We start from the raw sequence: 26,196 nt of genomic DNA on the forward strand, positions 1-26,196 counted from the left end.
AAAAGGGAGTTGGAACTTCAGCAGCTTTTTTTTTTTTAATTTTTTTTTTTAACATTTATTTATTTTTGAGACAGAGAGAGACAGAGCATGAACGGGGGAGGGTCAGAGAGAGTGGGAGACACAGAATCTGAAACAGGCTCCAGGCTCTGAGCTGTCAGCACAGAGCCCGATGCGGGGCTGGAACTCATGGACCGCGAGATCATGACCTGAGCTGAAGTCGGCCGCTTAACCGACTGAGCCACCCAGGCGCCCCCAGCAGCTTTTGATAGGTCTCCTCCTTCTCTCGCATCCGGAAGTGGTGGTTCTCCTCCTCCCCCTGTCCAAGGCCAATTCATCCTGTACCCTCCCTCTCTCTTCTTCCCTTCTAAACAATTCCATCACACAGAACATACTGTTCTCTAACTTGTTCTTCAATTAACAGTATATCAAGGCTACACTTCCAAATCGATACATCTAAATCTACACAATTCTTTTTAACAGCTGTATAGTATTCCACAATAAGGATAGACCATTGTTTCTTCAACTATTCCCTTTTGAATGCATTCAGGTTTTTTTTTTCTTATTATATTGAACCATATAAAACTACCATATTTGTAGGCTTGTTTTGTTCATTTTATATTACAATGTTTTACTAAATATCTATGTCTCTATAAATTTTGTTCCTGTGGATAAATTCTAAGAGGTGGGATTCCATTTTAAAAGAGGTGGATATTGGGGGGGGGCACCTGAGTGGCCCAGTCAGTTAAGTGCCAGACTCTTGATTTTGGCTCAGGTCATGATCTCACAGTTTTGTGAGTTTGGGCCTTGCCAAGAACACTGTGTTACAGGTGCAGAGCCTGCTTGGGATTCTCCCTCTCTGTTCCTCCACCACTCGTGTGTTTTATCTTTCTCTCTCACATGCAAAATAAACAAATAAAAAAAATTTTTTTTTAAAAAAGGTGTGTATAACGGGCTAGCTGGTTGGCTCAGTGGGTTAAGCATCGACTTGATTTTGGCACAGGTCATGATCTCATGGTCCTGAGATAGAGTCCTGGCATCAGGCTCCTTGCTTGGTGTAAAGCCTGCTTAAGATTCTCTCTTCCTCTCTCTCTGCCCCTCCCCCATGTACACCCCTCCCCTCCCTAATAAAAAAATAAAATAAAAGTTGTGTATATTTTACTCCTAGATTGCTTTCCTAAAATGTTGGCATAATGTATGCTCCCATCAATGACCTTTTTGGAAATTATAAGTCACAGCAGCCTTGTTTCAGTGTTTCTCAGAGCAGACTATCTCCACCATACCCTGTATTCGCCATTATTGACCGCACCTTCTCTCACCACAACTCTTCAACCAGTTTTCCACCTTCCCCCTTTCGGTTTATGTCTCTAGCTTCTCTTTTTCTATTCATTCCTAGATACTTGTATTCCACATGGATCTGCTCTGGCTCACTTTTCTAGCCACAACGAGTGCTCTCTTCTCCCCTTAGGTAAGTTTATGGCTTCAGCTGTAACCTCTACCCTCAGCCCACCAGTGAGGTGGCCCCAAGTTCACTTCACCTGAACTATGAAAATGCCCTCCCTTCCTGCAGATGTCTTACTGTCATCCTCCAGAAAATTGTGGTAATAACTATTTACTATTCTACAGCACATTCCTGGATTGTGTGGTGTATAAGTTCCACAATCATCACTGAATAGCTATATTTTCCACTCCTCTCCTGAGTCCAAACTTCTACATCAAAACTGTGTACTGTATATCTCCAGCTGGAAGTTTTACAGGCAGGGCCAATACAAAAGACCCATTGTTGAACTTATCATCACCTCTTCTGAAATCCTCCTTAGGCATTTCTTTTCTTAGTAAACGAGACTCTCATTCACTTGGGTGCATAACTTAGAAACCTGGAAATTCACCCTAGACTATCTCTCTCTCTCTCTCTCTCTCTCTCTCTCTCTCTCTCTCTCTCTCTCAATTCACATCGGATAGGTTCCCAAGCCCTGCGGTTTCTACCCCATATTCCTCAAATCCATGATCTCTTCAATCCCCTGGGTTGTTGGCCTGACCATCTCTTTCAGGGGCTAAAAATAACTTCCTCCTTGGTCTTCCTACTTTTTGCCTTGCCTCCCTTCTATTCACACTGCAGTCAGAGATATTATTTAACACGTAAATCAATTCTCTACCATGAGAAAAGTGCTTCAAACTCCACACTGTCAACAGGCTAAAATCTAAATGACTAAGCATGACTTAAAAATCAATTTATTTATCCAATATCTACTTAATGGCCTGCCTCATTTTCTGACATTCTCTAAAAGCACCCTATGCTTCAGCTATATGGATCTACTTTCAAATCTCCAACATGCCAAGCTCTCTAATAATTCAGTGCCTTTGCACCTGCTACCCTTCTGCTTGGAATTCCTTGTCAGTCTTGTTGGCCTGACAGACTCCGACTTAAATTTCAGGCTTAAGCTCTCAGGTTATTTTCCTTTTTTTAAATGGTGCAGGCAGACAAACACTTAAGTTCCTTATTGATATTCTGCACACCTACACCATAGTAATTTTAACATTTAAATTATTTGTTTTATCAATTAGTGTTTCTAAACACAGTTGTAAGCTTTTGGAGGGTAGGAGCCATGATTAGTCTCATCTTTGCATCCCCAACACATAACACAGTGACCTGCATTGAATATTTAATAGGCATTTGAATGAATGCAAAAATAAATTAGTTAAGTAGTAAGAATGATGTCCAGGCTAGGGCTTAACCTTAAGCTACATAGATTTTTCACTTAAGTACCTCTTAAAAAATTGGAAAAACAAAGAATATATTAACGGAAATTTAAGAAATAAAAAGTAAAATAAATCTCATATTACTTTACCATCCTAATGCCTGTTTTAATGCAGTTACTATTTACTTTTGGTCTTTGCTCCAATATGTGGTAAATAAGGAAGTATATTTATAATACATGCTTATGTTTATATTTATATTTTACATGGTTGTAATGAAGACATACGTGCACTTTCACGTTTTAAGTTTAACTAACTGTAAACATTTCCAGCACTGTTGTGTAGTCATCTGAACCATCACTTTTCAACATTGTATGATACTTCCTCTCTCTACTTAGGATGACGGCTATAGAAACTTAGGTTGTACTCGGTTTCCTATTATAAATAGGAACAGATCCAGGTTTTATGGAACTTGAAATTTATACAATTTTGAGAGATGTTTTCAGTAAAAGAATATAAAAAAGCCTTATTTTCGCAAACTTTGTGAATACATTGTTAGGGATGCTCCCGGGGTCTGGAAGGGGCCTGTGAAAGTGAAGCTTAATTGTCACTTAATTTAAGTGAAGGTTAGTTTTCATCAGCTTCACAGTTGTCTACCTCCAATTATAAATAATCCTGTGATAAGCATTTTGAGCATGTGATTTTTCCCTCTCTTCTGTTACGTTCCAAGGATTCCAAGTTATTATAACACCATAATATGGTCATATTATGACACCTTTCTCACCTTGAGGTTGAGAAAGGAAATGATTATTTATTGAGCATCTATTATACATATTGACATATTATTTATCAATATAGTTTAGATATATTTTAAAAAAATTTTAATGTTTACTTACTTTTGGGAGAGAGAGAGAGGGAGAGAGAATGAGCAGGGGAGAGAGAATGAGCAGGGGAGAGAAGCAGAGAGAGGGAGACACAGAATATGAAGCAAGGAAGCTCCAGGCTCTAAGCTGTCAGCACAGAGCCTGACACGGGGCTCCAACCAACGAATCGCGAGATCAGGACCTGAGCCAAAGTTGGACGCTTAACCGACTGGGCCACCCAGGCACCCCAATTTACTATTTAATTTAATCCTTACTACAAGCCTGAAGGAGGTATCATCCCCATGTTACAGACGAGAAAACTGAGGTGCAGTGGGTTTTGTACATCATGTACATCTTTGAGTAGTTACATCTTGTAACTGGTAGGGTTTGGATCCAAAGCTCATGCCTTCTCTTCATCACTACATTATGGTGTTTCCACAGCCTCACTAGCTTCACAGTAATACATTTTCTAGGCTATTGCTGAAAAACCTGGTTCACAGTTACCTGTTTTGAGGAGGCCAGTAGGCCAAATTTGCAGTCTTGACATGGTTCTTGGAAGAAGGTAATTTAAATCAGTGGTGGCTAGACTTTCTTCAGGTGAATTTAGGAGAAAGTGATTTGACTGTTTCTGCCCTCCGTCTGCTTACAGACCTGTATCACTTAGTTCAGCACCTATTTCTTGGAAGAAGCAGTGTCTGAAGTTGAAAGACCTGGGCTGGGTTTGGGTCCTGCTGTACACTACTTGAGTGGCCTTGGCAAAGTCATTGAACCCCTCATTTTCCTCCTCAGTGCAATGAGGATAATAAGTAACAAATCCTGCCTCACTCCAGGCTAGTGCCAATATGATAATGTGCGTGCAAACCCTCAGTGAACTGCAATGTCACTGAGGTACAGTAGTGCCCCCTTATCAGAGGTTTTTGCTTGCAGTCGTTCCCCGCAGCCAACCACGATGGGAAGCAGATCATTCTTCTGACTGTTGTCAAAAGTCAATAGTAGCCTAAGGCTATGTCCCAATGCCTGCATCATTTCACTTCACTTCATCTCTCGTGTAGACATTTTATCATTTCACATCATCACATGAAGAGTGAGTACAAGAAAGATAGTTTGAGAGACAGGCCATAGTCACATAACTTTTATTACAGTATATTGTTGTAATTGATCTATTTTATGGTTAGTTATTGTTGTTAATCTCTTCGTGTGCCTAATTGATAAGTTAAACTTTAACTCAGGTATGTATGCATAGGTAAAACCGGTATACGTAGGGCTGGGTGCTATCCATGGTTTCAGGCACCTGCAGGAGGTCTTGCAGTTAAGGAGGAATTTTTGTATAAGTAACATGGTGGAAGTTCCTCCACTTGCTCGCCCGTCTGCCTCCAGGTAAGGGCCTGTGACAGCCGTACAGAATTCACCCGATGGCTCCATTATGGTTAACTCTGGCTGGAGTTGCCTCCTCAGCTGAAGTTGCCACTTCTTTTCTGGGGTGGATGTCTGGGCTGTTCCACCGGGAAGCATCAAAAGCAGCAGAGGCGGTGCAAAACCAGGCTGAGATTCTGGTGAATCTTTCCCTCCTCAAGCTGCGAACTGATAAAAAAAAAAAATGCCAAAGATTTATCTATAAATGCAACTCATAAAATCCCAAGCACAGTCCTTACCAATTGTCCCTTTGCTCTGTCTTAGGTGCTGACGCATTTATCCTGGAATTTTACCCGGCCGATTAGAAATCTTTAGTCCTTGTGGGACCTAATTCTGGGGATGGTCTGTAATTCTGGAAAGCCACGAGAAAATAAAAATCTCTGTTCTGAGTTGGCGTTTGGACATCCTCCCCGTATCACGTTTAAAGCTGGTGTAAGCAGCATTAGTCTTTATTTTCCTTAACAGAGAAAAGCGTAAACCCATTTCCAAGCCCCAAGATTGAACTCGTCACCCTGTGCCGGGCCCCGCGCGGCTCCCCGCACGGCCTGAAGCTTCGCAGCCGGCCCGCCGCCTCCCGCGTCCTCAGCCCAGGTGTCAGGCAGCGGGGACCCGGCCCTCCACCTGGCTCGGCCGGCGGCGACCGCACAAAGAGCGGAGCAGGCGGCGGCCCGGCCGAGCCGCAGAAAGTAGTCCCGACCACGCCGGGCCGATGTTGTTCGACGTCGCTTCACGCCCTCCGCGGGGAGGGCCGCAGCGGCCGACCCAGGAAAGAATCCCATAGGAATGCGCCGGCGGGAGGCCTTTTCCCTCCAGCTCGCCACTGCTCGCCTGGCAGATCTCCCGGGGTCTCCAAGCAGAAGCCGTGCGCGCGGTCCCCCACCTTCTTTCGCAGCTGCTCGGGAGGCGGCGCCGAGGGAGGGGCTCGCCCGCGCGCAGGGAGACCTTCGCGGCGACCCGTGGCGGCGGCGGGACCGCGGTATCCCTGCGCCGCTGCGTGAGAGGAAGAGGCTGAATGAGGAACTGCGCGGGGGAAGCGGGGCGCCGGGGGAGGAGGCGGCGGGATGGAAGCAGACGCTGGCGTCGCGCGAGCCCCCGGCAGAGCGGCGCGGTAGAGAGGGCGGCGGCGGCGGCGCGCGCGGAGCCTTGACGTGCCCCTTTCTTTCTTCTCTCTCTGGAAAGCTGGGAAGCATGAGCGTGCAGACCTGCTGCTGCGGCGGCCGCCCCGGCTCCTCGCCTCCCCCTTTTCTGGCCGCCCCTCGCCGGTGAGAGAAGAGAACGCGAGAAGGGAAGATGGGGGCCGTCCTGAGGAGCCTCCTGGCCTGCAGTTTCTGTGCGCTCCTGAGAGGTGGGAAAGGGGGGGGGGGAGCGGGAAAGTTGGTGGGATTTGGGGGGGAGGTGGCCTTGTTTTGTGTGTGTCTGGGGGGAGGGGGAGGGAGGGAGGAGAAGGGGAAGAGGAGCCAGGAGAGGCCTGGTCGTGGGGAAGGAGAGAGAAAGGGGCCCGGGAGAAGGGGCTGTGCGCTCCGCCTGGCCACAATGCAGACCCCTTCCTGGGGTTCCGGACCTTCCCTGGACACAGAGGAGCCTCATCCGGGCTGCTTGTGTAGGTGAACCCCTGGAGCTCCATTCTATCGCAGTGACTGAGGGTCTGCGTGTCCCTTTCTGCCGGGAGTCATCCGGGAGAAGGGTCTTTGCATGGATTTTGGCTTTTAAAATGTTGGAGCCGAAGATGCTTTAACGTTGGTCTTCTCTCTGGAAGCCCCCACCTTTTCTGTGTCTCTTACGTGAACTTTTAGAGCCTTCTTACTATTTTTCCAGGCCTTGTTACTACTAATAATTGGCTTCCGTTGGGGATCTAATGATCCTGGGTGAGAGCACAGTTGGAAAGTGACTCCGAGGTTATAGGTCGAGCGTTTCAGCACTGGGAATCTTCTGAGCTTCAGCCCATAATAAAATAGAAACGTTGCCCTTGTAACCCCTGGTATTCAGGACTTGCCCCTATTTTCGGAGCCTGCAAGTGTACAGTTGGCACTGAATAGGAAAGTCATCCTTGTGTGAAGAGGAGCCTGTCCTGGGACCTAAGTTATCGTTTGCTGCGCTCCCCTGGGGGACTGCTTGGCACTTTGGTAAAAAACGTGGGCTATTCTGGGTATTTTGCTCCGAGAATCGCATAAATTCGACGGCCCTGTGGTTTTTTGAATTGCCCTGTAAAGCTGTCACATACGCCGTGACTTTTATTTTGTGACAGTTCACTAAGGTTTTTGATTGGCCCGCAAGATTTCAACAGCTCTTCTCAAACTTATCCGTGTGGAAGTGCTGATGAGTCTTGCTATTGAGCATTTACCAGCAGAGGAATTTACGTGTGGATCGATGCAAAGGCTGTGGTTTTGGTTTTGTTAAAATTCTCACGTGTTCATGGCAAATTATTTTCAGGTATAAGACCTCTTGAGTCCATGGAGATTTTTAGCTCTTCATTTAACAAGCTAAACTTTTGTTAAGCCTCCATAACTTGCTAAAGTTTACAGGGCACGATAGTAACTCATGATCTTGTGCAAATGAACCCAAGATGCCTTCTGTGTGTGTATATTTGTGTTGGATGAATGCGATTGACTTTTTTTTTTTTTTTTTTTTTGAGTGGGAGGAATTTTTTTTTTTTTCTGTAGTTACTCTTGCAGGATTATTACGTTTGCATGTTATATCTACTTATACTTAATAATTATGACTCACTGTCAGCATATTTCAAACTATTTTCGCATGTCACCCCCAGAAAGACAGTGCTCGCTTAATTGTCTTGGCAGAGAATTTAATACAGTGTTATGTACTTGAAAGGCTTAATAAGTATATGTTTATTTCATCACCGTATACTCTTTGCTGAAAGGGGATCTTGCTCTAGTTGTGAGAAACATATTTGACCTAAGAATATGCATATATTTTAAGACAGAAAGTTAGTAGTTAAATATGAGAGTCAGCTGGTTGGTTAAAGTCCTCGGGAAATCTAAGTCCATAACCTGGGGATGCTTCTGGTTGCCTGGTTGTATTTCTTGGAGGGTAAGGGTGTGACATAAATGCCATTTGTTTAACACCAAGTTTGAGTCTAGAGTTGGGTTTGTTCGTTACTGGACTTCAGAGAAATTGTATTTGAAGTATTAATTTGAAGTACGGTGTTATGTAACAAGACCTAAAAGAGTTAATAGTTTAAACTGCCTCATTTCTACCAGCAAATTTCCAAAAGTGGACCTCTCATTTTCAGTGTAGCATAATGATAGTATAAGGTGGTCTTTGAATTTATCAGTGCTTAACTGTGAGTACATATTATTTGAACTAAAAAATAGCCTTTTGATGTGAAAGATTTTCATTCATAATTTAGGTTTTTTTCATTCCTCGATAATGTCATTCTGTGTTATAATAGTGGCATTAGTTGACCTTGGGCTCTGAGGAGAAAAATGTGATTAACTTGTTGTGTTAAGATAATTTTTTCTGTAGAGGAGTTGTTATGAGGAGTTAATATTGGGATGATGGGTTGATGAGAGAGTTCGGGAGACCTTTTGTCCTGTAGCGCTGTTAAGTCAATAGCTGAAAGCCAGGGAATAATGCGGTCATCGTCTGGGCTGCATCCCTAACCCCTATCATCTGAGGACAAAGTGTAATGGAAAGATTTGGGGATTTCAGCACTAAAATCTTGGGTTCAAAGTCTGTGCTTCTCTATTTAATAACCTTGTGATTCTGGTCTAGTCAGTCAATTTCTCTGGGTCTCAGTTTCTTTACCTGTAAAATGTAAATAGTAATCCTGACCTAATTTGCATGTTTAACAGGCATATTAAGTGAAATGATGAATATCAAGTGATTTGCTAATGTTAATTTTTGTTATAATTTTTTATTGTGGACATATTCTCAAATGCCAGGAATTTGAGATTTAATTTGTGTAAGATTTACAAATTCTTGTGGCCAGAAGAGATTTTGATCATTCTGGTCTAACTGCTTAATTTGCAAGTGAGGATACTCAGAATCAAACTGATTATGATCTGATTAAGCTCCTATAGCTAATTAACAGTGGAAGGATGGTAGGGATTTATTGGTAGGGATTTATTAATAGTAGGGATTTATTGTTCATTCTTTTAGCAAATATGTATGGGAATACCTGCCTACTGTATATCAGGCTCTGATGGTATAGTGGTGAGCAAAATAGCCATGTCCCTGTTCTAATGGACCTCACAATCTCGGTTGCCATCCTTACTGTTCTCTTGGTTCCATCCAGGTACTGATTAAAAAAGATTATATCTCCAATTTTCTAGAGCAAATATATATATATATTTTTAAATATTTATTTATTTTTGAGACAGAGGGAGAGCGAGAGCATGAGCAGGGGAGGGGCAGAGAGAGAGGGAGACACAGAATCTGAAACAGGCTCCAGGCTCCGAGCTGTCAGCACAGAGCCCAATGTGGGGCTTGAACTCACAAACCGTGAGATCATGACCTGAGCTGAAGTCGGACACTTAACCGACTGAGCCACCCAGGTGCCCTTAGAGCAAATATTTTTATAAGATTTTTTATAAATTTTGGAATACCATTGTGTGTATAATCTGTAAATACTATGTCCCAACTTATGTTGAGGAGGCTTTGTTGTTTCATAAAAAGTTTTTGCTACTTAGTTTTTTAGAAAATATTATTAGTTTTTGTGGGATGGTGGTAAATACTGTACAAACAAGCCACTAGTGTTTTCTATCTTATATTTTGTAGAAGTGGTCCTTGGAAAAGCATTTGCTTTAATATCAAGTGGAACAAAATCTTGAGGAGGTAGAGTGAATTTTGGAGTGGGAATCAGGAGAATTAAGTTTTCATTCTAAGTTTGCCATTAGCTAGCTGTGTCGTGACCTTGGGTAAGTCACTTAATCTCTGTATAACTTATTTTCATTAGGTATACAGAGATGCGTAATTCATATTAAAATGTTAAGATCTCTGAGAGAATGTGAAGAGACCAATTTTAATTTTGTTTAACTCATTATTTCCCAAACTTGGGAATATTTTTTCCATAATTTTTTTTATCATTCTGGTGAATCTTTGATCTAAGCAACACACCTGGAGAGGGATGGACTGGATGATCCTTTGAGCATTAGGTTGATTAACATGATTGATACTTTTTAAAAATTTATTTTGAGAGAGAGAGATTGCACGTGCACATGAGCAGGGGAGGAGCAGAGAGAGAGGGAGAGAGAGAATCCCAAGCAGGCTTTGCACTGCTAGTGCAGAGCCCAGTGTGGGGCTTGAACCCACAAACGGTGAGATCATGACCTGAGCTGAAGTCAAGAGCTGATGCTTAACCAACTGAGCCACCCGACCACCCCTGATGTGATTGATATTTGATGGTAATTTCATATAGTTAAATCTGATACTTTCATTCCTAGTTACCTGGCTTTAGGTTTGCTTATCTGGCTAAGGAGTAATTTGATTGGGTACGAGTAAGATTTCAGCTCTTTGTTATTATGAGGCCTAACAGACTTTTCCCATTGGTTTGGTTTTTCAGCGACTTCTTTGTTTTGCCTTTTTTTTTTTTAAGTTTATTCATTAATTTATTTGGAGAGAGAGAGAGTGTGCATGCATGAGCAAGGGAGGGGCAGAGAGAGAGACAGAGAGAGAGAGAGAGAGACAATCCCAAGTAGGCTCTGTGCTGTTAGTGCAGAGCCCACTGTGGGGCTTGAACTCATGAACCATGAGATCATGACCTGAGCCGAAGTCCAGAGTTGGACACTTAACCAACTGAGCCACCCAGGCGCCCCTGTTTTGCTTTAATTGGAGGTTTTTTCATTTGCTGAACTGAAATATTCTTTCCGTATAGTTATACATGCTTTGGCTATCAGAAAGGACTCTTTTTTGAATATCAAATAAGACTCTGGAGGGTATATAAATGAAAATATTTTATGTGAGTTTATAATTTGAACATGTTGGAAAAACAAGTAGCACAATAACCTGTTTAGGTCATTGTAGATACTCTTGAAATTTTAATTTCATCATGGAAACTTCATTGCAAGTTATATTTAGAGAAGATTATAAAGAGGGGCAGGAAGATATAGGCTTTGTGGATAAATTAAGTTCAGATATTCTACTACTTTATGTAGTCTTGGACAAGTTACTTAGCTTTAGTTTCCTCTCCTGTTAAGTAGAGGTAATATCTTACAAGATTTCTATGAGAACTGATGGGATAATATTTGCAAAGGGAGAGTATGGTGCACAGTCAGTAGTAGACTTTGAATAAATGGCTACTAATATTAAGATGGCTAAATTAAAAGAAACATTAATGCTCAGGAAAGACTAGTAAAACATTTAAGTGCCAGGTACTGTTTTAGGGAGCCAATAATTTTAGGCCAGTGGTTTTTGAACTTTTTGACTCTTCTACAACTGAAACAAAAACTCCACGAAATACCTTTATTTCCGATATTGTCTTTTTTTTATTAAAAAAAATTTTTTTTTATGTTTATTCTTGAGACAGAGACAGCGTGAACAGGGGAGGGGCAGAGAGAGAGGGAGACACAGAATCTGAAACAGGCTCCAGGCTCTGAGCTGTCAGCACAGAGCCTGACGCGGGGCTTGAACCCATAAACTGTGAGATCATGACCTGAGCCGAAGTCGGACGCTTAACCGACTGAGCCACCCAGGTGCCCCTGATATTTTCTTTTTTAAGTTTTTATTTATTTTTTAAGTATTCTGTACCCCAAACGTGGGACTCAAACTCTTGACCTTGACATCAAGAGTTGCATGCTCCTCTGTCTGAGCCAGCCAGGTTCCCCACTTCTGATAATGTTTTATTTTATATAACTAAGATGGTTGCTATTAAGTTTACTTTACCTTCTAAAGGATTGAAGCTTTATTTAACACTATTTTAGGTGAGTATTATAGATAAACCAGAGGATAAATAGTGCAGTTGATTGTGATACTTATTTACTTAAGAGTTTAGGGGCGCCTGGGTGGCGCAGTCGGTTAAGCGGCCGACTTCAGCCAGGTCACGATCTCGCGGTCCGTGAGTTCGAGCCCCGCGTCGGGCTCTGTGCTGACAGCTCAGAGCCTGGAGCCTGTTTCGGATTCTGTGTCTCCCTCTCTCTCTGCCCTTCCCCCGTTCATGCTTTGTCTCTCTCTGTCCCAAAAAAATAAAATTAAAAAAACGTTGAAAAAAAAAAAAAAAAAAAAAGAGTTTAGTATGGGCAGAATGATTTTATCAAAACATTGTCTAATTGAGAAAAAATTTTAAAAATGTTTATTTCTTTTGAGAGAAAGAGAGGTAGAGCACAGGCAGGGGAGAGGCAGAAGAGAGGGAGAGAGAGAATCCCAAGCAGTAGTCATGTTTTTCAAGAAAATAGTCACTCACTTATTGGAAAATGATACCTTTATCAAATTCTATATGTTTGGCCAGGAAGCCATTTTCTCTGATGGCCTTGGTTAGTCATCCTAGACCATTTATCATCCTAGACGTTATCATTCCTAGACCAAAATCACTGGATATAGGGATAGGAGTCTTTCTCATTATTGGCCAACTTTCATTGAAAGATGGAATTTAAGTGTATCCATATATCCAATTTAAAGATTCTGTATTTTGCAAGTCTGAGAAAGCTAACATCTGAACTTGATTAATGCGAACTCTTAGCTGCAATTTATATGGTCTTTATTTGTACGTTTCTTGATTTATGCCAGTGAAGACAACAGCTCTTTGTTAGATATAAGCTGTTTCAAGAATAGGTATTTTTCCTTCAGTGCTACCATGTACCAGAGCTTTGCCTGTATTAGGTATTCTAAATTTTACATTTAAAGCGGTATAAAAAGATGTGAATTTTTATGGCATTTATACAGTTTGTTTTGGGGCTTCATTTTGTGTTTTGTCTCAAGTCATTTATTAGATATGGTATAAATTTGTAGGTACTGTAATTTCTTTTAGCACAGATTAGATAGAGAAAACTGAATCAGAAATAAATCAGCGTGTTTCTATGTGAGAAACTAATCAGAAATAAATCAGCATGTTTCTACCTGAGAAACTAATCAGAAATAAATCAGCATGTTTATATATGAGACTGAATTTGCAATGTGGATTATGTAATATGTTGTCTGGTTTTAGGATATAACTCTTGCATTGGTAATATAATTAGCAATCTCAAGTACTTTTTTAACCCTGTTTTTTTTTTGTTAAAGATATACTTCACATACCATAAAGTTCTCCATTTTAAAGTGTCCAGTTCAGTGGTTTCTAGTATATTCACAGGATTGTACAGCCATCACCACTGTCTAATCCCAGAACATTTCATCACCCCCAAAAAGAAACTCCATACTCCTTAGTAGTCACTTTCCATTTCCCCTTTCCCCCAGCCTCTGGTAATGAGTAATCTACTTTTCTGTGTCTACAGATTTGCTTATTCTGAACATTTCTTATAAAAGGAATCATACAACATGTAGCCTTTTGTGTCTTGGTTTCACTTAGCATAATGTTTTAAAGGTTCATTCACATTTATAGCATGTATCAGTATTTCCTTTTTATGGCTGAATAATCATTGTATGGATACATGAGGTACTTTCGAATGAGTGTGGTTTTGATCATTAGGATCTTTATTTGGAAAAATTTCTGAAATCTCTTTCTGAAGTTATGGACATTAAAAAAAAAGTCCTAAGTTCCTCTTTTTTCTGCTGGAGAAGCACTCAGTAGTTCACCAGCGTCTCGTTTCTGTGTACTAACTTACACAGAGCCCTGTCTCAGTTAACCCTTTTTTGCCAAATTCATATTAGATTAACAGGATAGAAGGGATATTAGAAATTACCTGGCTCAAATTCTTCATTTCATGAAGGAGAAAGGTGAATGACTAACTTAAGTCTAGATTGCTGGTACTCTGGACGGTAATTTCACATGCATTGCTTTCTGTATGTACTTAATTTTACCTGGGCCTTATTACAGTTTTGAAGATGATACCAGTCATTTAAAACATTTTTTTTAATGTTTATATCTGAGAGAGAGAGAGAGAGAGAGAGAGCAAGCGATGGGGGTGGAGGAGGGGGAGACAGAATCCGAAGCAGGCCCTAGGCTCTGAGCTGTCAGCACAGAGCCTTACGTGGGGCTTGAACTCATGAGCCGTGAGATCATGACCTGAGATGAAGTCGGGTGCTTAACCAACTGAGACACCTAAGCTCCCCTATACCAGTCATTTTTAATAGAGGAAAATAAATATCAGTGTTATTTTAGACTTTGCAATAGGTGGTTTGTCATAATACTGTTAAATGAAAACTAGTCCGGATTTAGGTAAGGAGAGACTATTTGAAAAGATTATTATAATAGGGAGAATGCTCTGACTGAAAGATCTGCGAGTGTCTCAAATTAAACACAAAAAACTTTTACAGAGTAGGGTAAGCAGGGCCAGCAGGAGCTTTCAATGGAGGTGAGTAAAGTGGGTGGGGGTGAGCAGATTGCATGATCAGGATAGTTTAACTGGATTTGTTTCCCCCCTATGGTCAGCAGATGCATGGAATGAGCTGTTAAGAGAGGAAGTCCTGGGGCGCCTGGGTGGCTCAGTCGGTTGAGCTTCCGACTTCAGCTCAGGTCACTTCAGCTCAGGTCTTGCGGTCTGTGAGTTCGAGCCCTGCGTCAGGCTCTGGGCTGATGGCTCAGAGCCTGGAGCCTGCTTCCGATTCTGTGTCTCCCTCTCTCTCTGCCCCTCCCCCGTTCATGCTCTGTCTCTCTCTGTCTCAAAAATAAATAAATGTTAAAAAAAAAATTAAAAAAAAAAAAGAGAGAGAGGAAGTCCTGCATCTACTTCCTTAAACTTAGGGCAAGCCAAAGTTTAGGGGCTTGTGGGAAAGGGGAAAAGCCTGACTAAAGTTTGGTCAAGCCAACTCAGTGGATTAAGTAATGGACAGTTGTGAACACTTGGTTAGTCCCCCTGTTCAAAACAGAATTTTTCACTATTAGGGATATGTTTTAGTCTGCTAAGGCTTACAGGCTTTTTGCTATAACAAAAATAGTGTAGGGGTGCCTGGGTGGCTCAGTCGGTTAAGCGTCCGACTTCAGCTCAGGTCACGATCTCATGGTTTGTGAGTTCGAGCCCCGTGTTGGGCTCTGTGCTGACAGCTCAGAGCCTGGAGCCTGTTTCAGATTCTGTGTCTCCCTCTCTGTCTCTGACCCTCCCCCATTCATGCTCTGTCTCTCTCTGTCTCAAAAAGTAAATAAACGTTAAAAAAATTTTTTTTTAATAAAAAAAAAACAAAAATAGTGTAGCTTGGGTAGCTTATAAATAACAGAAATTTATTTCTCATGGTTCTGGAGGCTTAAAGTCCAAGATCAAGGTTCCAGCATGATCAGTTTTTGGTTGAGGAATTCTGTGGATTGCAGACTACTTACCTCGCTATCCTCACATGGTGGATAGCAGAGAGAGGAAACAAGCTCTCGACTCTTGAAAGGGTACTAATCCCATTCATGAGGACTCCATCCTCATGACCTTATGTAATCCTAATTAGTCCCCAAAGACCTCATCTCCTAATACCTTCACATTGTGGGGGTAAGGTTTCAACATAAGAGTTTTAGGGAACACAAACATTCAGTCCATAACAGGGTAGAGTAAGAGTAATTGTGAAGTTGATATCATGAGATTTGACCTGATTATTTATGTAGGTATAGGCCTTATAAGTTTGCTTTGCTGAACATTTTTATAAGGAATTTTGGATTGGACTTGGAGGAAAAAATTTAGTATTGAAGTATAATTGCCATGCAGTGTTATATTAGCTTCATGTATACAGTACAGTGATTTGACAATTGTGTACATTACTCAGTGCTTATCATAAGTGTAGTCACCTCTGTCACCATTTAGTGTTACTACAGTATTATTGGCTATATTCCCTATGCTGTACTTGTCATCTCTGTGACTTATTTTATAAGTAGAAGTTTGTACCTCTTAATCCTCTTCATTTTTTGCCCATTCCCCCACCCATCTTCCCTCTGGTAACCACCAGCTTGTTCTCGGTATGTATGTACGAATTTATTTATAAAATGTATTTATTTAAATTAGGTTCCATGCCCAGTGTGGGGCTTGAATTCTTGACCCTGAGATCAAGAATCATACACTCGACTGACTGAGCCAGCCAAGCGCTCTTGTTTTTTGTATTTAATAGTTTGCTTTGTTTTTTAGATTCCATATATAAATGAAATCATATGCTATTTGTCTTTGTCTGACTTATTTCACTTAGCATAATACCCTCTAGATCCATCTATGTTGTCACAGATAGCAAGATCTCATTCTTTTCTATGGCAGAGTGATAGTCCTGTGTGTGTGTGTGTGTGTGTGTGTGTACACATATACCACATCACCACACTTTCATTCATTCATCTAGTGATGGACACTGGATTGCTTCCATATTTTAGCTGTTGTAAATTATTGTAAACATAGGGGTGTGTATATCTTTTCAAATTAATGTTTTTCATTTTCTGTGGATTAATAGCCAGTAGTGGAATTACTGGAGTATATGGCATTCTATTTCTAATTTTTGAGGAGGCTCCATGTTTTCCACAGTGGTTGCACCAGTTCACATTCCCACAAACAGTGCCTGATGTTCCCTCTTCTCCACATTCTTGCCAATGCTTGTTGTTTCTTGTGGTTTTGATTTTAGCCATTCTGACAGGTGTGAAGTGATAATTTCATTGTGGTTTTGATTTGCATTTCTCTGATTAGTGATGTTGAGCATCATTTCATGTGTCTCTTGTAATGTGTATGCCTTTGGGAAAATGTCTCTGCAGGTCCTCTGCTCATCTTTTTTTTTTTTTTTTTTTTTTTTAAGTTTATTTCTTTACTTTTGAGAGAAACAGAGTAAGCACGTGGGGGAAGGGGTAGAGAGAGGGAGAGAGACAGAGAGAATCCCAAGCAGGCTCTGCATTGCAAGGGTGGAATCTGATGTGGGGCTTGAATTCAGGAACGTGAGATCATGACCTGAGCTGAAGTTGGACGCTTAACCAACTGAACCACACAGGTGCCTTTGTCTGCTCATCTTTTAATCAGATTGCTTTTTGTGCGTGTTAAATTGTATAAGTTCATTATGTATTTTAGATATTAAGTCCTTACAAGTATCAAATTTGTACAAATTTGCAAGTATCTTCTCCTACTCAGTAGGTGGCCTTTTTGTTTTGTTAATGGTTACCTTTGCTGTGCAGAACTTTTTATTTTGGATTTCATTTTTAAAAGCTTCTTGAAGCCAGGAAGCCAACTCAAGAATTCACTATCAGGTTTCACTTGTAGTACCTATAGATGCCGGTGAATTCTTGACATTCTCAAATGTGTCCTAGGGTTCTTGGGCCTGACTGGGAGTGATCTTGCTTACTTCTCCTGCAAAGCTGGGAACTCCAAGCCAAGTACCAGTCCTTTTTTCCTAAGAGGACTGTGAGCACTGGCTTCATGAAGTCAGCCACAGCTCCTTAAATCTGTCTAGTCATATTTGATTAAATGAGCACCACTTTCAAAAATGGCATGCCAGTCAAAGCCTTGGTTGCATAACCAATGTTTCCAACTAGTGGGACAGACTCTTATTGAACTTATGCAAATAACTGTATTGCTGGGAAAATAAGAATACACAATGAAAGTTTTTGAATTATGGAGGAGTCAGACAAGGAGGAAAAATGTTTTATTTCTGTTTACAGAAGCATAGTCTGCTTAAATCATTAATGAGTTATAGATAACTTAAAAGAAAAAAGAAAAGAATTCTTTATATCCAGAAAATGGGACATTAAAGCATCAGCAGTATCTTAAATAAAACTTGTGATCATTCTTCATCAGTTTATTCAGTCCTGTTAATTCTTGTTCTTCTAGATCTTTGGTTAGTAGTCTTATGAACCTATCTGCTTCTCCACTAGCTTCTTAGAAATCCTGATTTAGTCCACTGGTACAGTCTCAAAGTTATTTAAGTGATCAGAAGCCAAGAGTACCTGGTATAGTCCTTTTTCAACAGTCCTTTGAAGATGAGCACTCTAGCTAGCTTATACCTGATTTGCAAGCACTTTCAGGAAAGCATCAGAATAAAAAAAAAAAAAACAAAAACCTGTAGATGACAAAAGACTTAAAATGGTGGTGATTAACTTACTCCTGATTATTTAATTTAATTAATTAACCAATTTATTATTAAGTAATTTCTGTGGTCAATGTGGGGCTTAAACTCATGATCCCAAGATCAAGAGTTGCATGCTCTTCTGACTAAGCCAGCCAGGTGTCCCACTATGGATTATTTTATTTTTAAAGTTTATTTATTTTGAGAGAGAGAGAGTGGGGGAGAGGGAGACAAAAGGGGAGAGGGAGAGAAAGAGGGAGAGGGAGAGAAAGAGAGAATTCTAAGCAGGCTCCACACTGTCGGTGAGGAGCTCGATTTGGGGCTCGAATTCATGAACCATGAGATCATGACCTGAACTGAAGTCTGATGCTTAACTGACTGAGCCACCCAGGTGCTGCCACGACCCCCCCCCCCCTCCCCCCGGTAATTTTAAAAACGAAAGATCTGATGAGAGTTTGTTATAAAACATAATGCAATTGATTAGGAAATTTGCTTTTGTGACATGCAAACGAAAGTCAGGTCAATCCAAAAAAGTTTTAGACAAAATATAATCATAATGATTAACCTTATTTTAAAGAAGAGTGGATATTATATCATCTATATGATGAATGTATATGATCTTTGCAGAGAATAAAACTGTAAAATATATCATAATCCTGAGCCACATGTCCCATCAAACATGTAGTTAGGGCACATCAAGAATATATCAAAATTGGGGCGCCTGGGTGGCGCAGTTGGTTAAGCGTCTGACTTCAGCCAGGTCACGATCTCGCGGTCTGTGAGTTCGAGCCCTGCGTCGGGCTCTGGGCTGATGGCTCGGAGCCTGGAGCCTGTTTCCGATTCTGTGTCTCCCTCTCTCTCTGCCCCTCCCCCGTTCATGCTCTGTCTCTCTCTGTCCCAAAAATAAATAAAAAACGTTGAAAAAAAAATTAAAAAAAAAAAAAAGAATATATCAAAATTAAGAGGGAATGGGGTGGGAAGGAGGCCAAAAACAACAACAAAGAGAATATATCGAGATTATTAAGTAAAAATTTTAATAAGTCTGGAATAAGTCCTAAACATCTATATAATAAAATTCCTTAAGTAAGTGATGTGAATTCTGACTGAGAAACACGAGCCTATTGTATATGACGAAGTTAACATAAAAATGTGTAACTGAAATGATCACTGATGACACAGTATTGTTGTCTAATATTAGGAAAAGCAGCACCAGGACTCCTGATAAATAGAAACATATCATTAACAGAATATTGATAAATTCCTAGGAACTTCATGTAATTTGTTAAATAATATTTTACTCATATGATTTAATCTAGGGAATGTAAGCATCACTTCTGATTTGCCATGTAATAACATTTTTTTTTAAAGATTTAATTTTTTTAAGTAATCTCTGTACCCAATGCGGGGCTCAAACCCATAACCCCAAGATCAAGAGTTGCATGCTGTACCAACTGAGCCAGCAAGGCGCCCCACAAATCATAACATTGATCAAATTAACCTAGTTATTTTTAACACCTCTTTTTAGAAGATGAAAGAAGAAATTCTTTGTGAACTCCCAGGGACCCTTTGGGAAATTTCGAAGATAGTCATGGGGCAAAATACATCATTTAGGACTTGATTTAGTAAAAGCAGAGTGTCAGAGTTGTAGGAGATTTGGAGATTTGAACGTTTGATTAGATAGGATGATGGGTCATTGAGAAGAAATAGTTGGCTACCCATTTAACCAAAGTGTAAAAAATTTTATTTAAAGTAAACATAGGAAGGAACATGATGAAGCATAGCTCTCTGAAAAGTGAGAAGGATTTTTGTTTTGTTTTGTTTTTGTAAATAATCAAGATATGATAAAGTCAACATCAAGCACAGGAAATTCTAATTTTTTTTTTTTTAATGTTTATTCATTTTTAAGAGACAGAGACAGAACATGAATGGGGGAGGGCAGAGAGAGGAAGACACAGAATCTGAAGCAGGCTTCAGGCTCTGAGCTGTCAGCACAGAGCCTCATGTGGGGCTCAAACTCATGAATCGCGAGATCGTGACCTGAGCCAAAGCTGGACCCCCAACCAACTGAGCCACCCAGGTGCCCCTCAAGCACAGGAAATTCTGATAAGATACGGGATTTTCACTTTCTAGGGAGATTATTTAGAAGGCAAAGAAAAATCTTTTATAACCTCTTTATTAAGAGCAGACCAGTAACCCGAGAAAATTTTGTCATTTTAATAGACTGAATTTTACTTTTGTGCAAGTAACAATATTTGATACTAAAGCACTTTTTGAAAATCTTACAAATAAACCCATCAGATCCTAGCCAGCTTTGACCACAACAAAAAAATTTCTTTTTCATAAACTTTTTGTAACTTTCTGTAACCATTCAGCTTTTGTCTTGCATCTTCTTCTTTCTATTCTGGAATAATTAGTCATTTTACTTTGGGACTATTTTCTTTTTCTTAATAAAAACACATCCTGCACACCTGTATACAAAGTTGTTCTTTTCTGTCACTTTTTCTCCTAGTACAGTTTCATTTATGAAATTATGGGGGCACCTGGGTGACTGACTCAGTTGGTTAAGTGTCTGGGTCTTAATTTTGGCTCAGGTCGTGATCTCATGGTTCGTGAGATCAAGCCCTGTGTTGGGCTCTGAGCTGACAGCTTGCGGCCTGCTTGAGATTCTCTGTCTCTGTCTGTCCCCTGTGCATGCACGCTCACTCTCTCAAAAATAAATAAACGTTAAAATAAATGTAAGATTATGACTTAATAATTGCTGCTATCTTGCGGAGTTGGAGACCTGAACTACCTGTCATGCACCATCATTTTTCAGTAGACTGGCAGAGCTTATGAATATATATCTTACAACTTTTTATAGCCATACACTTCTCAGTGTGGCAAAAATGAATATGCTTATAAATAAACTCAAATATATATATATATATATATATATATATATATATATATATATACACATATATACATACATAGCTGCTTGGTAACCCTCAAAGTAAGGGGTAAAAAAATATATATAAACTTGAAATGCTTATGCTGTATTCTGTCTTATAGAAATGATCTTGTTATTTAATAAATATTGGTGAATTAGCATAGTTCTTGCAGTTTTTTTAAACATTTTTTTTTAATGTTTATTTTTGAGAGAGAGAGAGAGAGAGAACACGCGGGCGAGCAGGGTAGGGACAGAGAGAGAGGGAGACACAGAATCTGAAGCAGGCTCCAGGCTCTGAGCTGTCAGCACAGAGACTGATGCAGGGCTCAAACCCACAAACCGTGAGATCATGACCTGAGCAGAAGTCGGATGCTTAATCCACTGAGCCATCTAGGTGCCCCAGCATAGTTCTTAACGTGTTAAGAAAATATTTTGGAAACTATCTTCAAGTTGGTTTATTACAATACAAAACATAGTTACTAACTGAAATAATGATTGTCAGAACAACTTGGCTAAATACAAATGTAGATGTAAAGCTAGTTTATTCTGTTAGTAAACCTGTAAAAGTTTAGGAAGAACATATCCAGATAGAATAAAAATGTATGCTTGTCTTAATTTTATGTCGATAACTCAGAAGACATAGCTATTTTTATTATACCAACAATATTGAACTAGTCTCATTTTCCAAAGATTTACTTAAATATGTGTTACTTTGGATTCTTAAAATACGTGGGTTAGTTTCTATGAGAAATACTTTTGAAAGTAGAAGAAGTTTAAGTTCCTTGATTTTTGGAAATCTTAGGAATATTCAATTTATATGAACAAGTATTTACTTTCAAACCAATTAGAATAGAACTCTTTTAAGGGATTTTATAATCTAAAATTATAATTGGTAATACCATCTAGAGATAGGAAAATATTTTATGTATGTATAACACATGTTACATTAAAAAAACATGTATTAGGGGCGCCTGGGTGGCGCAGTCGGTTAAGCGTCCGACTTCAGCCAGGTCACGATCTCGCGGTCCGTGAGTTCGAGCCCCGCGTCAGGCTCTGGGCTGATGGCTCGGAGCCTGGAGCCTGTTTCCGATTCTGTGTCTCCCTCTCTCTCTGCCCCTCCCCCGTTCATGCTCTGTCTCTCTCTGTCCAAAAATAAATAAAAAACGTTGAAAAAAAATTAAAAAAAAAAAAAAAAAAAACATGTATTAAAATACTGTAATAGCATTCCGTAGTGACAGTTGGTAACTACACTTGTGGTGAGCATGGCATAGACTTTTGAAATCATCATGTTGTACACCTGAGAGTAACGTAACATTGTGTATTATCTATACTTTAAGTTTATTTGCTCTGCATGAATAAAAGTTCTTTTAAAAAAGATTATGAAGGATTCATGGAAACAACTAGTGCCCACTAAGCTTATTTCAGGTTTGACACGGTACTGACTACAGGAGAGGGAGGTGAGAGCCTTAGGCACTGAGACACAGGGAAATTTGGGTTGGTGTTTGGAGTCCAGCTTTGGAATCAGACCTGGGATTGAATTTGTTCTCCACATCATAAACTTATTAATTGGATGGTCTTGATTTAGGTAGTTAACATCATTGATTCTTGATTTCTTCATCTGTAAAATTGGCATAATGATACCACCTACTTTACAGTGTTGTAAAAATTAAATGAGACTATATGTAAAGCACTAAGCATGCTGCTAAGTTGTAGCTGATGTCGTCCTCGTTATGTGTATAACTGTATTCTACTGGCATTTTTGGCATTATGATGGAAAAGTAGAATTCTCGTTAATGGGAAAGCACTGTGGGTAGGTGTCAGAATGAGCAGATTTTTGTAAGAAAATATGGAACCTAGAAGAACTCTAGATTCCTTACTGACTGGCTCTGTGACCATGGATAGGTCACTTCTTTGTGTCTTAATTCTCTTAATTACCAGTGAGGTAGGGACACCTGACTCAAAACCCTCACAGGGAGGACATGGAAATCAAGTGGAATCATACGTGTTAAACTGTTCTTTAAAATACAAAATATTGTATGCAAAAGTGATGGCTCTGTTATTTTTGTTATGAAGGTTAAGCATCAGAAGTTTTGCTGAGTGTGTCTCCCCAGTGGGGCTCTATTAACAGGCTACTTTAATGCTGCTGCTCACATTTTTATTAATATTGGTTATTAACTTGGCCATATCATTATTAGAACTAACTTACTTTCTTTCTCTTTCTCTTTCTCTTTCTTTTCTTTTCTTTTCTTTTCTTTTCTTTTCTTTTCTTTTCTTTTCTTTTTTCTTTTCTTTTCTTTTCTTTTCTTTTCTTTCCAAGAGAGGGTGTGAGTGAGGGGCAGAGAGGAGACAGAGAAGTGGGGCTCATCCAAAGTGGGTCTCGAGCTCCCCCAATGTGGGGCTCTAGCTCATGAACCATGAAATCGTGACCTGAGCTGAAGTTGGACGTTTAACCAACGGAGCCAGCCAGGCGCCCCAGCAGTGATCTTGTTGAACATCTCCATCAGCGCTTTTGAGTGACCAGATGCATTGTCAACGAGCAGTAATATTTTGAAAGTAATCTTTTTTTTTTCTGAGCAGTGGGTCTCAACAGTGGGCTTAAAAACCAGTAAACCATGTTGTAAACAGATGTGTTGTCATCCAGGCTTTGCTGTTCCATTTATAGAACAGGCAGAGTAGATTTAGCATAATTTTTGAGCACCCTAGGATTTTCAGAATGGTGAATGAGCATTGGTTTCAATTTAAAGCGACCAGCTGCATTATCCCCTAAGGAGAGAGTCAGTTGGTTCTTTGATGATTTGAAGCCAGGCATTGACTTTTCTCTAGCTGTGGAGGTTCTAGATGTTGTGTTTTTCTAATATAAGGTTGTTTTGTCTACATTGAAAATGTGTGATTTAGTGTAGCCACCTTCCTTAATTATCTTATCTAGATTTTCTGAATAACTTTCTTCTGCTTCTATATTGATACTTGGTGCTTTACCTTGCACTTTTATGTTATGGAGAGGCTTCTTTCTTTAAACCTCGAGAACCATCCTGTGTTAGCTTCAGACTTTTCTGCAGGTTCCTCACCTCTCTCAGCCTTCGTAGAACTGAAGAGAGTTTGGGCCTTGCTCTGGGTTAACCTTTGGCTTAAGGGAATGTTGTGGTTGGTTTGATCTATCTAGACTGCTAAAACTTTTTCCATTATCATCAATAAGGCTGTTGTGCTTTCTTATCATTTGTGTGTTCACTCTAGTAGTACTTTTAATTTCCTTCAAAAGCTTTCCCTTTGCATTCACAACTTGGCTAATTGGCACAAGAGGCCTAGCTTTTGGCCTGTTTCTGCTTTTGACATGCCTTTCTCACTAAGCTTAATCACTTCTAGCTTTTGATTTAAAGTGAGAGATGTGGGCCTCTTACTTTCACTTGAACACTTAGAGGCCATTATAGGGTTATTCATTGGCCTGATTTCAACATTGTTGTGTCTCGGGACCTGAGGAGAGGGAGAGACACAGGGGAATGTCTGGTTGGTGGCACAGTCAGAACACATAAAACACTTATTGATTTTGTTGTCTTTGTGGGTACAGTTTGTGGTGCCCCAAAACAATTACAGTAGTAGTATAACAGGTCACTGATCAAAGATTACCATAACAAATACAACAGTAATGAAAATATTAGAAATATTAGGAGAATTAACCATAAGGTGAAGTACATACATGAAGTGAGCAAATGCTATAGGAAAAATGGCACCAGTAGACTTGATGCAGAATTGCCACAAACCTTTAATTTGTAAAAAAGGCAGTATCTGCAAAGTGCAGTAAAGTGCAAAGTGCAGTGCGGTGAGGTGTGTTCCCTTGTGATGAGCCAAGGAAATTGCCTCTGTAATCTCCTGGAGGAGTCAAGGGAGAATAGAAAAGCCCTCACAGAATAGCTGGGAATATTCCTGCTCAAGAGTTAGGGTGTGATTCTCTACCCAAAGAGCCAGAGAAAAAAATTTCTTGGCTGGAAAATATCAAAGTACCATGTTGCAACAGACTAGATGTATGGAGCACTGATTCAGGAGTTGAAATTGAGGAAAGATACATGAATTTCTGGACAGGAGAGAAGTTTAAATAGCATTATCAAGGTAGGGATGGTGTGTGTCCGTAGTTGAAGCCCAGTCCTCATCCAAGTTATGTCACCATACAAGCGTCAAAAATAAATCCCTACTTAGGAAGACACTTGATTTGGAAAGACTGTTGTGATGCTCTGACCATGAGGTACGTAGGTATCTGAACATCAAATACCAAAAGGCTTTTCTCTTTTTTTTTTTTTTTAATTTTTTTTTTAATGTTTATTTATTTTTGAGACAGAGAGAGACAGAGCATGAACAGGGGAGGAGCAGAGAGAGAGGGAGACACAGAATCTGAAACAGGCTCCAGGCTCTGAGCTGTCAGCACAGAGCCTGACGCGGCTCGAACTCACGGACTGTGAGATCATGACCTGAGCCGAAGTCGGACGCTTAACCGACCGAGCCACCCAGGCGCCCCCAAAAGGCTTTTGTCTTATAGATACAAGTGAATAGTGCCAGCAGAATCTTTGTGGGAGAGTGGGATAAACTGGGGGTTTAACTGCTAACTGGGGGTTAGCAGATGACATGACCATGGTAATTTAACAGATGTTTTTTCTGTGGTCACCTTATGCTCAGAACGAGTCCTTAAAAGAGGATGTTCTGCATTGTCTTGCTTAAGCTGAGAGCTAGCCAAAGTTTAGCAGTGCATGGTGAGGAGGTAAACTTGACTAAACTTTGGACAAGTCAATAGGTAAGAAATGGGCATTTGTGAGCCCTTGGCCAGTACTTAATGTAAAATCCTTTTGGGTTAATGGCAGATATATTGCTTCTGGAAAATACCTTTTAGATATTAGTGCAGGTTCTAGAAAATACCTATTCGATATTAGTAAATATGTTTACCGTATTATTGTCAGGCAGTAAACTCTGCCAGGGTTTGGGGATAAGCTTAGTTATAAGATATTGCTGCTGTTCCCAAGGGACAGAGGTCTTGGTTGAAATAGTAAATGTATTTTTAAAAATGCTAATATCAACTACATGGTAAAGACTGTAAGGTCTCAAAGAAGGAAAGCTGAGGCAGTAGGAAAGATTGATGGAATAGGTAAGGTTTAAATCTGGCCTTGAAGAACTTGCTTGCTGGGATAATGAGAGAGAAATACGGAGTATGGAAAATGAATACACTGTGGTGATGTACTGCTCACAGTCAGTATGTTAAAAACCAGTTTG

The 26,196-nt window shown here is 40.1% G+C and overlaps 1 protein-coding gene across 3 annotated transcripts in view; it reads left to right on the forward strand.

Moving 5' to 3' along the window:
• Positions 1 to 6,003: 6,003 nt before the first annotated feature.
• Positions 6,004 to 26,196, forward strand: part of LRP6 (LDL receptor related protein 6) — a 181,722-nt gene continuing 161,529 nt past the window's right edge. For all 3 annotated transcript variants that reach the window (XR_009265896.1, XM_058743646.1, XM_058743645.1), the window contains exon 1: positions 6,004 to 6,315. Coding sequence is in view for 2 of the 3 variants with exons in the window: in XM_058743646.1 (XP_058599629.1) it covers positions 6,261 to 6,315 (55 nt within the window). In the remaining variant the exon portion in view is untranslated. The remainder of the gene's footprint in view (positions 6,316 to 26,196) is intronic.

This window comes from Neofelis nebulosa, chromosome 8, assembly GCF_028018385.1.
Source record: "Neofelis nebulosa isolate mNeoNeb1 chromosome 8, mNeoNeb1.pri, whole genome shotgun sequence".
In the NCBI taxonomy this organism is placed as follows: domain Eukaryota; kingdom Metazoa; phylum Chordata; class Mammalia; order Carnivora; family Felidae; genus Neofelis; species Neofelis nebulosa.